Source organism: Prinia subflava, chromosome 14, assembly GCF_021018805.1.
Source record: "Prinia subflava isolate CZ2003 ecotype Zambia chromosome 14, Cam_Psub_1.2, whole genome shotgun sequence".
Lineage (NCBI taxonomy): Eukaryota > Metazoa > Chordata > Aves > Passeriformes > Cisticolidae > Prinia > Prinia subflava.
The window spans coordinates 298,978-311,008 of NC_086260.1; the positions used below are offsets into that span (position 1 = coordinate 298,978).

At 50.9% G+C, this 12,031-nt stretch overlaps 1 protein-coding gene across 2 annotated transcripts in view; it reads left to right on the forward strand.

The window, feature by feature from the left end:
- PLXND1 (plexin D1) overlaps window positions 1-12,031 on the forward strand; it is a 69,254-nt gene that overhangs the window by 22,022 nt on the left and 35,201 nt on the right. Inside the window, exons 4-11 of one of the 2 annotated variants that reach the window (XM_063411285.1) lie at window positions 1,672-1,772; window positions 2,436-2,565; window positions 3,043-3,217; window positions 4,695-4,803; window positions 5,609-5,711; window positions 8,542-8,649; window positions 10,431-10,520; window positions 11,341-11,434. In XM_063411285.1, coding sequence (XP_063267355.1) covers window positions 1,672-1,772; window positions 2,436-2,565; window positions 3,043-3,217; window positions 4,695-4,803; window positions 5,609-5,711; window positions 8,542-8,649; window positions 10,431-10,520; window positions 11,341-11,434 — 910 coding nt within the window. The remainder of the gene's footprint in view (window positions 1-1,671; window positions 1,773-2,435; window positions 2,566-3,042; window positions 3,218-4,694; window positions 4,804-5,608; window positions 5,712-8,541; window positions 8,650-10,430; window positions 10,521-11,340; window positions 11,435-12,031) is intronic. The other variant, XM_063411287.1, reaches the window with a different exon arrangement.

The following is a 12,031-nucleotide window of genomic DNA, read 5'->3' on the forward strand; positions in this document are numbered from 1 at the left end:
AGCTCAGAGCTGGGAGCAGAAAAGGACAGTAAGATTTTATTTAAGATTAGTAGTGAGAACCAAGTTGTTCAGAGCTTTAGCTGTCACTGGGCTTTCTGGGAAGGTGCCAGTCCATTCTCCTGTGCTGGGTGATAACACCATGCAGCCCAGCTTATCTGGTCTTTGTGGTGGTCAGGTAAAAAGAAGAGTGAAAGATACTGAAACTGATTCCACTTATGGGAATGCAGAAATAAGCAAAGCTTATTCCTGTACCCCAAAATGACAGTACATGGTCTTTAGGAAGACTTTCGGGAGATCCTAGAGACAAAAAGTCTGCCTGTCAGAAGTGGTCCCTGGGGAGGTTTCTGCTCAGTGCTTGGCAGGAGGGCTCTGCAGAGACCTGGAGAGCTGCAGCAGGTACAGACAGGCGGTCCCATCTCCATCAAGTTAACGGAGTAGGAAGATGAGAGCTGAGTGCTCCAGGCACTGGTGGTTTGTCCTGAATTACATTTTAATCTGTCAAAACAGATGCACAACCACAAATGTTACGTGTTGCATTTGTATTTTCCAAGCTCTAATTCCCTGCAGATTGGTCATTATCATTTCACAGACCCCTCCCAGGATGCCTCTTTAGCTGATGGCTCTGACTGTCTCATCTCAGCCCCTGGCTGGGCTGTGCCCTCTGCTCAGACTGCTCAAACAACTGCTGTGATGCTTGTGATGCCTCCTCTGACTGCTTCTTTTCCAATGAATCTGATGAGTTAATTTTTCTTTGGTGTAGTTAGCATCCTGGGAAGCTCCCCAGGAGCTTGACAGGGTTGGGGTGGGGTTGCTGAGCCCCGCAGGGCCGGGGAGCAGTGAGGTGCTGTGAGTGAAGTGGGGCTCTGGCCAAGGAGCCCACAGCCTGGAGTGTGATTGCCTGGTGGGAGCTCAGGGCTCTTGGCACCTCACGTTTTCAGTCCTCACTGTTCCAAACCACTCGGGTTTCCTTCCCAAATGTTTATAGATCAAAGGAGGAGAGAGCAGAAACCAACACATGCTTTCCCTTCCAACTGCTCCTGCCAAGTGAGTCCCCAGAGGTACTTTGATTTTTTTACAAATCAAGGTTTGTAGAGTGGTGCTGCTTTCTGATCTTTGTGTAAACAGCCAGAGAGTGCTGGGCTCTATTTTGAGAGGAGCTTTCTGCAGGTCTGGGTGAGAGCTTTTCACAGAGAGGGACAAGCAGTGAAGATATGCCCATCTGACACCTCTGAAAGGTGCAGTGTCACACTCTGTAGCCTGGCCATCACACGGCTCCTGCCATGGCACCAGCTGAAAAAGAGCAGCTCAGCCCAGCCTAGCTGAGCCCAGTTCAGCTCAGCTGGCTGCAAACCCTGTGGTTTCTCAAGCCGTAGGGCACCCTTCCTGTCCTGGGGCTTGTGGCCCCTGCCTTGGACAGGCTCCAGGGGCCACAGTGTGCAGCTCCTTGGGCTCATCCCCATGCTGGGTGGCCATAGCACAGCTCCAGCTTCCAGAGCTGTGCCAGGGTCTGCTCCTGCGGCGTGCTGGGTGAGTTTGCTCCAGGGTAAGGGTGTTGCAGCCCGAGGTGCTGGTGTCTTGTCCCCAGCTGCGCGTGGCCATGCCGCTGTGTCCCGGCCGGGTGTTCTGTGGGGCTGGGACACATTTGGAGGCAGCTGTGTTGTTGTTGTGCAGATGACTCGGGTGAAGGTGGCTGCCTGCAGCCAGTACTCAACGTGCTCGGAGTGCCTGGCCGCCGCCGACGCCTACTGCGGGTGGTGCACGATGGAGACCAGGTAGGAGCAGCCGTGTCCTGTGCCCCTCAGTGTGTCCTGTGGCCCTCAAGCCTGAGCAAGAATTTCTGGTGCCTTTTGTATTTCCCCACACACTACCAACAGTCTTTTTCCACTCATTACAAAATATGTGCTGTTGGAAACAATTGCATCTGGCCCAAAGGGTTGGGATGTTCTTCAGAGCCAAGATTTCACCCTAGCTACATTGTCATGCCACAGGCAGCTGCCAGTGCAAAGAATCTCTTGAAGATGCCAAACCATGGGACTGGGAGAACCCACACCCCATGAAAGTCCATCTTTTGCCCCTGCAGATCTCATCTATTAGTAGAAGACACATGAAAAAGGGGATATTCAAATTAGATTCTGCGTTTGCAAACTGAAGATGTCAGACAAAATGTCATCCTCTCCTCCAGAGTTTGGGTTCAGCCTGGCCTTCTCCTGTCCTCTTCAATCCTGCTGCTCCACTGGTGCTGTGAGAGTCCATGTTTTTATCATGGCAAGCAGACACCTTAAACATAGCAGCAAATGTTAAGGCTTAGCTGCATGGATGGAGGAAAAAGATACAGACACAAGATTTTCTCAGGAGTTTCCCTCACAAAGAATTCAACATTTTTATCACCTGTTTTAAAACTCATCAACCACGAGCTGTTCCTCTGTTTGTTGCAGGTGTTCTCTGAAGCATGAGTGCACCAACTTCACAGGGGCCAACTTCTGGGCGAGTGTGAGCGGAGGAGTGCAGCAGTGCCCTTCCATGACCATCCTGGAGCCCGAGATCAACATCGACAAGGAGAACCCGGTGCGTTTGATGCCGTTCCAAACCAATCCCCCTCGGAAGAGCCCTGCCTGCTCCCAGGGCGGGTAACCCGCCTCGGGTGCGGGTCAGGGGCTGCTGAGCTCTGCTGCTGCTGCTGCTGCTGCTGCTGCTGCTGCTGCTCTCGGGGCACCGGGGGTGATCAGCTGCACCCCGGAGCCTGAGCTGGCTGATGCCGAGTCTGTAGGTAAAAAACACCAGAGCTGCTGCACCAAACGCAAAACTTCAAATACAATCAGCAGCAGACAGCTGAGTCAACTCATTTCCTGGCTTTGTATTGTTGCTATTTTAAAGTATTTTAATTATATTTTAAAGATTTTCATCAAAATATTATTTGTTTCAAGACAGACCCTGTCTTGTGGGCTTGTTTTGGAGTTGCCTACCTCTGAAAAGCTTCTTAAATGTTGATGATTTCTAAATATAATTTTCTGTGATAATAGCTGGCTTTTTTGTCTAATATAGGCCCTGATAATACAAATAAATGGAACTATCCCGAACCTGAATGGAACAAATATTTCATGTGACTATGGAAACAACATCCACACGGTAGCCAGAGTTGCTGGGGATTATGTAAACCAATTTATTTATTGCAGTTTGCTTCCACATGAGAAATATCCGGCATTTCCTGATGACCAAGGTATGTAGAGGCAAACAAGCTACTTCTTTCTAACCACTTTTGTGGACATAGTTTTTAATAGGCTTTATTTATTTTCATTTGTATGTGCAGTTAACGCATACAGGGAAAAAGCGCCCAAATCTGCTTCTATTTTACCGGGCATGTGACTCTGAAGCATAGTAGTTCCACCATCTTTACATGAATTGATAGTATTTTAATCTATCAATTTTTGTTTTAAACATCAGAACTTAAATGCAAGTTCATGTACTTATTTTTATCTGGTTTGAGCTCCTGCTTTAGATTTAGTATGTACTAAGCCCAAAACATTTTATTTGCCCAAAACTGGGCAAATAATGTAGTTTATTTTATACTGATATTTTCAATTGCTTTGTTTAATTTCCCTTCCAAACACACAATGCCTTTCAGGAGAAGTTCTGGAGGAAGAGTGAGTGGGTACCTGAAGGAGCTCAGGAACTCTTAGCCCCATTTTGCAATCAAGAGCCAGACAGGGGTGTGCAGTGTCCCCTGTCTCCCGATGGTGCCAAAGGGGGTGCCTGTCTCGAGGCTCCATGGGGCTGCCTCCAGAGGAGATGGGCACCTGCAGATGAGGCTGAAGTCAGCAGAGCTGCTGGCTGGGCTGCCCAGATCTGCACGGGCTGCTCAGCCGTGGAGTCAGCCCCTCTCAGTGCCTTTGGAGAGGTCCAGGCTTGAGTGCTTGTTAAATCTTCATCCTTCAAGCCTGGAGTGAATATGCTACTGAAGATGGTTGACTTCAGTAAGGGGAGAATTAGCTAGTCCTTTTAAAAATTCCACTTTTCCTAGGCCCATTTGTAAAGCTCCGTTGCTTTTCTCCCAAACTATCCAAAGAATGGGAGATCATTAACTACTCTGTATTGTTGGTTACAGCAATGTCCAAATGAATTTCTGGAATCCAGTGCGCTGATTTATTGTCTGTATTCTGAAAGAGGCATTGTTTCTTCTCCCTGGTGCTTATATGGCAAAATTGCACAGAAAAAAAAAAAAAAAACCCAGGCAATTTTGGGGGGAGGGAAGGTAGTATGGTGTGTTGAGCAGCCAAAAAAGGGATTTCCGCTCTCTGCAGGTTTGTTGGCACAGGGAAAGTGAGCGGATTTTAAAACATGATAACTAGCATGTTTTAATTACCACATTTGAAAAATTATAATTTAGCACCAACTGTATGTGAAGACAATAATTAAATCTGTTAATTAACACTTGCATAACATGCTGGAATTTTGTGCTGAAAGTCACCATGTTATTTTCTGTGAGAGTCATGTATAGTGCTGATTTAGGAGGGAAGAGCTGAAGGTCAGAGGAGAAAGAATGACTGATCCAAGTTCTGAAATGCAGCTTGGAGGAAGCCCTAGAGAAAAGAAATCAGATTTAGCTCTTGTTTTCCCAAGAGTCTCTCTTGTCTACTGAGTATGAGTGTGAGCATGGGGCTGTTGCAACCCAATGTTCTTTGGCTTGATTTTCTCAGACCACGTGGTTGTTGAAACTTCTCTCCGGGTCAACAACAAAAGCATTATCCGGGCCAATTTCACCATCTATGATTGCAAAAGGATTGGAAACATTTACCCGAAGAGAGCGTAAGTGACCCCAATGTGCAGGCAGTGGAGCCACCGCAGGCAGGTGGCAGGGCCTGGGTGGCACTGGGTGACAAAGGTGGGGCAGTTTGAAGCTGGGAGGGTGCCAGCACAAAGCTGGACGAGGGTCCTCCTGTTAATTAACCCTCCTGGGGTTAATGGGGGAGCACAGCTCCTGTGAGTAGGCAGCTGGGGTCCTGGGCAGGATTTGGCAGGATTGTGGGAGATGTGATGCCAGAGAAGGGTCCTTAAGCCATCTGGACATGTTGGGTTTCTTTTAAACATGAATAATATTTTTTATATAAAGCTTGTTTTGTTAACCCTTCAGCTGCAGAGGTGGCCTCCCCAGGAATCTGTGGGGCATTGGGAAAGGGAGGGTCATGCTCTCTTGCTCCTTCCCACCCTGGGTGGAAGCAGTCTGATATCCCCATCAGCTTGAGGGGGCTCCAGTGGCACACACCGAAACTCATCCACCTCTCAGGATAACAGCAGGACCTGACCACAAGGCCTGCCAGCACTCCCATATCTGTGTAAGGAGAGTCTTAGTCAGGTCCAGCATGCCAGGCTCCTCAGTGAGACAGATGAGAGGAAAGCTTTCTTTGGGAGGAAGAGGTTTTTTGCTAAGCAGGGGGAGGTTGCCCTCAGTCTGCTGTAGCCTGAAGCCAGGCAGGGATGCCTGGGGGTGGTGGGCTCTGGCCACATCCTCTGCCAGCTGAACTCTGCCAGTGAAGATGGGCTGCAGGGCTGAGGTGTGGCCCCTCTGAGCAACCTGTATTCTACTTTTCTCACCTTGCCTTTGCCATTTCAGGTGCACCAGCTGCCTCTCAGCCAGGTGGAAGTGTCACTGGTGCCCCTCTGCTTACAGCTGTGTCTCCAACCACTCCCAGTGTGAGGATGTGCTGCGGATGGAGGTGAGGCTCGTCCAGCTGCTCGGGCTCCTCCAGCAGTGGCTGGCACTCTCTGGCCGTGGCTGATGCCCTGCTGGGGTTGGGGCACGCTGCTCAGCTGGTGTTGAGGAGGGGATGTGTGCAGGCTGTGTCTGCACCGTGCCCACCACGCCGTGCTCCGCTGTGCCGAGGTGTGCGTGTGAGGAGGCTGGCAGCTGGCTCAAGGATTCCGCTGTCGTGGTGCCACCTGTGGGCTCCATCTCTTGGCTTGCCATGGCTTCTCATACCTGGAGCAATGCCACGCTTTCTCCACATCCTGGGCCGCCTGAGTTTGAGTACAAGAAGCAGCAGCCATACTCCACCATTCCCTTAGCTTTGACTTGAGGTTGCTGTATGTTAATAACACGCTGGAGCACCACAGGGGTGCTCATCCAGAGGAGAAAATCGCCCCTTTCCGAATTGCAGCTTTAATACCCAGAGGATCAGAGTGTTCCTACTACTGAAATTTAAATTGAAGTTAATTTAAATAAAATGGGCCTTTTAGCAATCAATCTGCTCTAGATCCAAGCCAAGCTTTTACACTGTAAATTGAATATCCCTTTTGCACTGATACTCTGCTCTTAACTCAGGTCTCCGGTGTTCCCCATGCTCGTCATTGAGAGGAGTTTGGCCTCATGTCAGATGTCCCACTCTCACTCTGGGGCTGAGCCCAGGGCCAGCCCTGGCATCCACTCTTCTCCAGTGGGGAAGAGGTGGGTGACTCTGACTGCAGAACAGGGGGGTGGAGACAAAGCCACCATGTGGAGCTCCAGATTTTGTAAATCCCTGGGAAACGGGGATGGAGAAGTCCCTGCCAGGTGGCAGCTCCCAGCAGCACAGGGCAGTGTGCTGGGTTCAGCTGGGCCTGCCTGTGCACACCCAGGTGTTTTGGGGAAGCATCCTTTTCTTTGTCCACTTCACAGGTTTTGGTGTCTGGCATTTTCTCTGGCTATCTGGATGGGTGCTGGGAAGTTGAAAACCATCCTGATGGTTGCTCCTGTTGGGTGTTTGTCCTGTGCCAGGGCCTGGGGAAACCTGCAGCAAGTCTGGCACACGCCAGCTGTTGGGGCAGGGGGTGCTTGTGCTGTGTGAGCTGCTGGTGCCAGGGACTTGGAGGTGTCAGTCTCAGCAGTGACACTGGGTGACATCAGGGCTGTGGTCACCTGGGGACTGCCCTGGGTTAGTGCTTGATTAGCAAAGGACTGATTTTATCTCCTTGGATCTCCTGCTCCAGAGGTATAGTTGGGCTGGATGCTGACCTGCTTGGGCATGTTTGTTTTCTCTCTGTGCCTCCTGCTGCTCTCGTGAGCAGCTGCAGGAGAGGTGCTCCGTAGCCCTGGAAACACGGTGCTGTCACTGTGCAGTTGGGGCTTTTGGTAAACAAACCATCGCTGGCACGGCTGCACCTGGGCATGGCTCTGCAGGGAAAGCTGCATCGCACCGGCTCCACCCGCAGCATCTTGGACATTCTGCCCCTTTCCTCTCATCCAGATGTGAAGGATATAGTCAGCTGGAAGCTCTATTTCTGGTGGCTGGTGAACAGCGGGAGAAGGGGCTGCAAGATGACAAGTTAATCAGTCCTCTAAAATGTATTTCTCTAGGAAGCTGTGCCGGCTCTGGTGACATGCAAGGACTCACCAGGCCAGGGGAGGTTTTGCTTGAAATTGTAGCTGTGCTGGTTTTATTTTAACTCTTTATTCCCTTGGAAGAGGCTTGGGGCTGAAATGTCTCCCCAGTTGTTTGCTTTGCTGTTTTGCTTCCCTTATCACGTTCATTTCTGTTATTTAATCTCCTTGGTTAGGCAGCACAAGCTAAGCTTGGTTACGTGAGTGTCCTGACAAAAGTGAGACGTTTTTTCCACAGTCAAACAGGCACTTCCAGGTAGCTCCCTGACTCCTATCTAGGTCTGGGGAGAGCAGGAGAGAAACCTCCCCCTGGCTGCATGTCTGGTCCCAGGGATGTGTCCAGCTGCATGGGTGTGTCTGAGCAGACATCCTAGCACTGGGAGGGCAGGCTCAGCCTCTCCTTGGAGCAGCAGCAGCACTGGCATCAGTGGAGCCACAGCAGGATAACCTTTAATGCAAGCGAGAGGAAATCTTGCCTGCTGCAAATGATCCTGCATAATGGACCAAGTATTTTGTTGTCTTTTACCCCAATGGCTCCACTGTCACAGGCATTACTCTGGATGTACCCTGGGGCCATGCACAATCTGGCTTCATGTTTGCTGTACTTTCACAGTGTGATTTACGTCTCATGAGAGAACAGGACGGGTTTGTCGCATAGACTGGAATTCTGAGTCAGCTCCAGTGTCTGAGACATCAATTTAAAATGAGAACAAAAGTAGGGAGACAGATGACCTTTTAAAATAATTTTTCAGCTTCATTTAAGCTTTCACTGCAGCTGCCCTGCTCGTGCAGCCCCCTCACTGAAGCCCCTGTAGTTCCTCGTGCCCCCTCTGCACGCACACGCAGCCTGTGCACTCTGCAGTGCCGCTGTGCAGGATGGAGAGCCTGGGACACAGACTCTGCAGGTGCTGGCAGGAGTGAGCAACGCTGTGGGTGGGACGTGGCTTGCAGGGGGTGGGAGAGGGTCACACTGGTAGATCTGCACTGGAGATGGCAGTGCCTCCTTTTCAGAGTCATTCTGGCCCTGTCACGGCCAGAGTGGCAGCTGAGGTGCAGGTACGTGGTCACTGTGCACCTGGCAGTATCCATTTCCCAGTGAAATGAATCTTCTCAAGGATCTTGATGGTCTTCGCTTGTTGCTCAATGTGCACCTAGCTAACCCCTTTTTTTTTTCTTATTTTTATACCTAGCAGAAGAAAATTGACTGTCCTCGAATAGTACCTGCCCCTTTGGAGCCAATGCCTACGGGTGTATCTCAGAACATCATGATCTCACTGGCCAATGCAACTTTCTCTAAGGTAAACATGTTCCTAAAGGCATTGGGAAGGTTTGGACCAGTGTTTGAGGGGGGTAAAACTCCGTGTTCCCCTGTGGGTGTTTGCTCTACCATGGAGTGTGCTGGTGTCATGCTCTCCCAACCCCACTTGCCAGCCTGGCCCCAGTGCCCATGCTGAGGAGGGAAGGACACAGCTCTGAGTGGTGGGCAGGGAGCCCTGTCTGAGCCACAGGATTTGAGTACAGCATGGAAGCATTGTTTAACTTCAGATTGTTACTGCAGAGCTTGTTTGGTGTGAAAAAGCCTTCTGTGTGAAATTTTCTGACACACTAATTCTAACAGCAAAAAGCAGAAGTGGACATCAAATGGTGCCTTTGGAGATGTGCTGCATGCCAGAAAGAACCAGAGGGATTGGGGGAAAAGAAGCTGAGCACTGGGAAAGTGCTTGAGTAAGCTCTGGTGTTTGTAGAAAGCTGCCCTGGGTAATTTTGGCTCAGATCAAGAGGTCTCATGGAGCCAGGTTTGCCTTGCCCCTGCAGATGATTCCAGCATCCTGGGCAGCCATGTGGCTCTTTGTTCTTCAGGAGAGGGGAGTTATGGAAGTGCTGGTGGGGCTGTTCTGGCATGCTGGAGGGTGCTGCTGGAGGCTGTGGAGGCACCAGTCCCACCACACCTCCTTGCTCTTGGCACAGGGGCAGAGCAGACCCTCGTGCCTGGATGGGGTGCTCTTTTCCTGCAGAGCTTCAGCCTCCAGGAAGGAGGCTGTGACCTCTGCAATCAGCAAAACAGGGTGAGAAATCCTTCTTCCTGTCTGGATGCTGGAGGTGCCTGAGGAGGAAGCAGTAGTGCATGGAAGCCACAGGAAAAGGAGTCAGCAGGAATGGGGCAGCAGGAGAGGCTCTGGCAGTCTGGCCTCTTTCCACCACCTTCTGCTCACTGTCCCAGGGTGCTGGGTAGGATTTCTTCTCCTTCCCTCTCTGGAGGAACTCATGAGTGCTGCTGAAGCTGGGAGCCTCAGAGATGTGCCCTGACCCCTTAGCTGCAGCAGGGGCCCTGCATGGGCAGGGACATGAGGCCAGGGCCGTGGCAGCCTGTGGAGCCAGAGCTGCCTGGGCACAGGTGATGCACTGGGCAAGAACCTGCCTGTGTGTTTGCTGAGCCAGCAGCTGCCTGCCAGGAGTGTGGTGCTTCCTTCCATTCCTTCCATGTCTTTTATCAGATCTACCAGTTTTCAAAGGGTAGCTAAACCTCAGTAGTGGTGGAGCATCAACTGCTTGGAGATAGGATTTTTTTTCCTGCCAGATGCAGGCACAGCAATAATTTGGTGCAGGATATCATTCTTGTGTTATCAGGAAAACAGCACAGAAGTCTGTCTTTGAACACGTTCTCGGCTGGCTCCTTGTTTGAATTAGAGATTTGCTCTGTGTAGTCGTTTTGAGGAGGAGGAGGAAGGTGACTTTGAGCCCAAATCAGAGACTGGTTTAGGCTGTTTTGGACAAGGTGGCCTGGGACAACACTGGCTCTCAGTCTGCACTGCAGCATGAGTTCCACACACCCAGGCCCAGAGGAGCTGTTGGGGTTGCAAGAGCCCAGCCAGGCACATCTCCTGGTCTGTGTGTGCTGTGGGCCAGGCACCACTCCTGGTCTTTGGTGTCAGGTACTGATCTCCTGTTTGACTTGGACAGAGTTCACGTGCCAGAGGCAGAATCAAGGTGGGACATGGACCCTGCTGATCGACTGGCAGACAGAGAAGTGCACAAAATGGTTGTTGCAGTCATTCTGCCCTTGTCTTCCCTCTCCTAGGAGACAGCTCTGGAATGCCATTTCGGGACAGACAGGACATTTGAAGCCCGGTGGGTGAACTCCTCTGCCGTGGAGTGTGTACATGTGCTGGTGAGTCGAGGGGTGAGGCTGCCAGCCCTGCTTCCCCCAGGCTGAGGATCAGGCTCGAGGGCAGGCAGGATCTCACCCCCAGCCTCCCACCTGGAAGTGGGACACCACTTGCTGTCTTCCCTCCACTGCTCACTCCTGCATTTGCCCCTCTGGGCTCTCTGTGTGCGCTGATGCTGGCAGGGCACACAAATGTCACCGGTTCTGTGCTGTGTTCCCAGCTCCATGGGCATCTGCAGTGGCTTTGGCCCCTGCTCCCCTGGGCCTTGGGAAAGAGCTGCTTGTTTACCTTTCTAAATGGGAAGAGTTCAGGTAAAAATTTGGCCAACTTTCAGAGTTGCTGTTTCTGTGAATTTTATTTTGAACAGGAAATTGGCCTGAGAAAATGCTGTGATGCTCAGTGGAAAGCAGTGTGTGGTTGTCAGAGAGCAGACTGCACCTGCAAAATGCAGCAAACATTTGGGCTTTCACCAATAGGAATATTGCAAGTGGAAGCTGCAGAAGAGCACTTTCCCACCACGTCACCTGAGAATGTGCAGACAGGCCAGGCTGCTCGTCTTCCTGTCCATTTCTGCTAAAAATAGCAGCAACCCAGGGCTCTGTGCTCATCACGATATGCACTGTGTCCTGGTGCCCTTTACTGGGACTTCAGCAAAATGATTAAAACAAAACAGCTGTCCCACTTCTTCTGCTAAAGATAAGACCCTTGTGTCTGGAGGAGCAGTAGTCAAAAAAGCCTCACAAGAAAGGTCAATCCATGTAGAGTGTGTAACCTCCTATTTTACTAAATTTTGTAAGTTTTTGTTTGTTTTTTTGTGTGCAGCTCCACACATCAGAAAAAAGCCAGCACTTCCCAGTGAACCTCCAGCTGAAGGACAAACCAGACAGATTTATCGACAGTCCGGAGATGATGACAGGTCTGAGTTGAAAATATTTTTATGCTCCTCTCATCTGGTTGGCTTCAGTGACTCTCAAACCTGGGCAGAGTTTATGGCTGCAGGAGAGAGACCATGGCTCCAGTGAGCACATGGTTCCTTCTCTCAGGCACATGCAGAAAGCATATTTACCCTCAGTCACCCCCATGAACATGAGCCCAGAGCCCAGACGGGCACTCACAACGTCCCTGTTACAGCCAGCCAAAGTCAAGCCCTGCCCAGAGGTGCAGGCAGGTCTCACCTGCCAGTGGTGCATGGCACAGGTTACCTGGTGCTCTCAGTCACAGCAGGGATGTGGGCTGGAGAGGAATTCTCCGGGAGAGAGAAGGGGTGGGACAGGGCTCTTCCCTCAGCTCTCACAGGAGCCTGGCATCAGGGCTCCACATGCTGTGAAAATTGAGTCCTCCTTTTTGCTTCCTATGCTGAGAAGGAAAAAAATGTGTAAGCACATTTCACCCCTGGCCTATTCTCTGCCTCTGCAAAGAATGGCTGGATTCCCAAAAAAGCCCTTGCTACATCAGCAAACTGTGGAAGGCAGCAGTCAGACTTGAAATGAGTCAGTCTCAGGCAAGGTAGCCA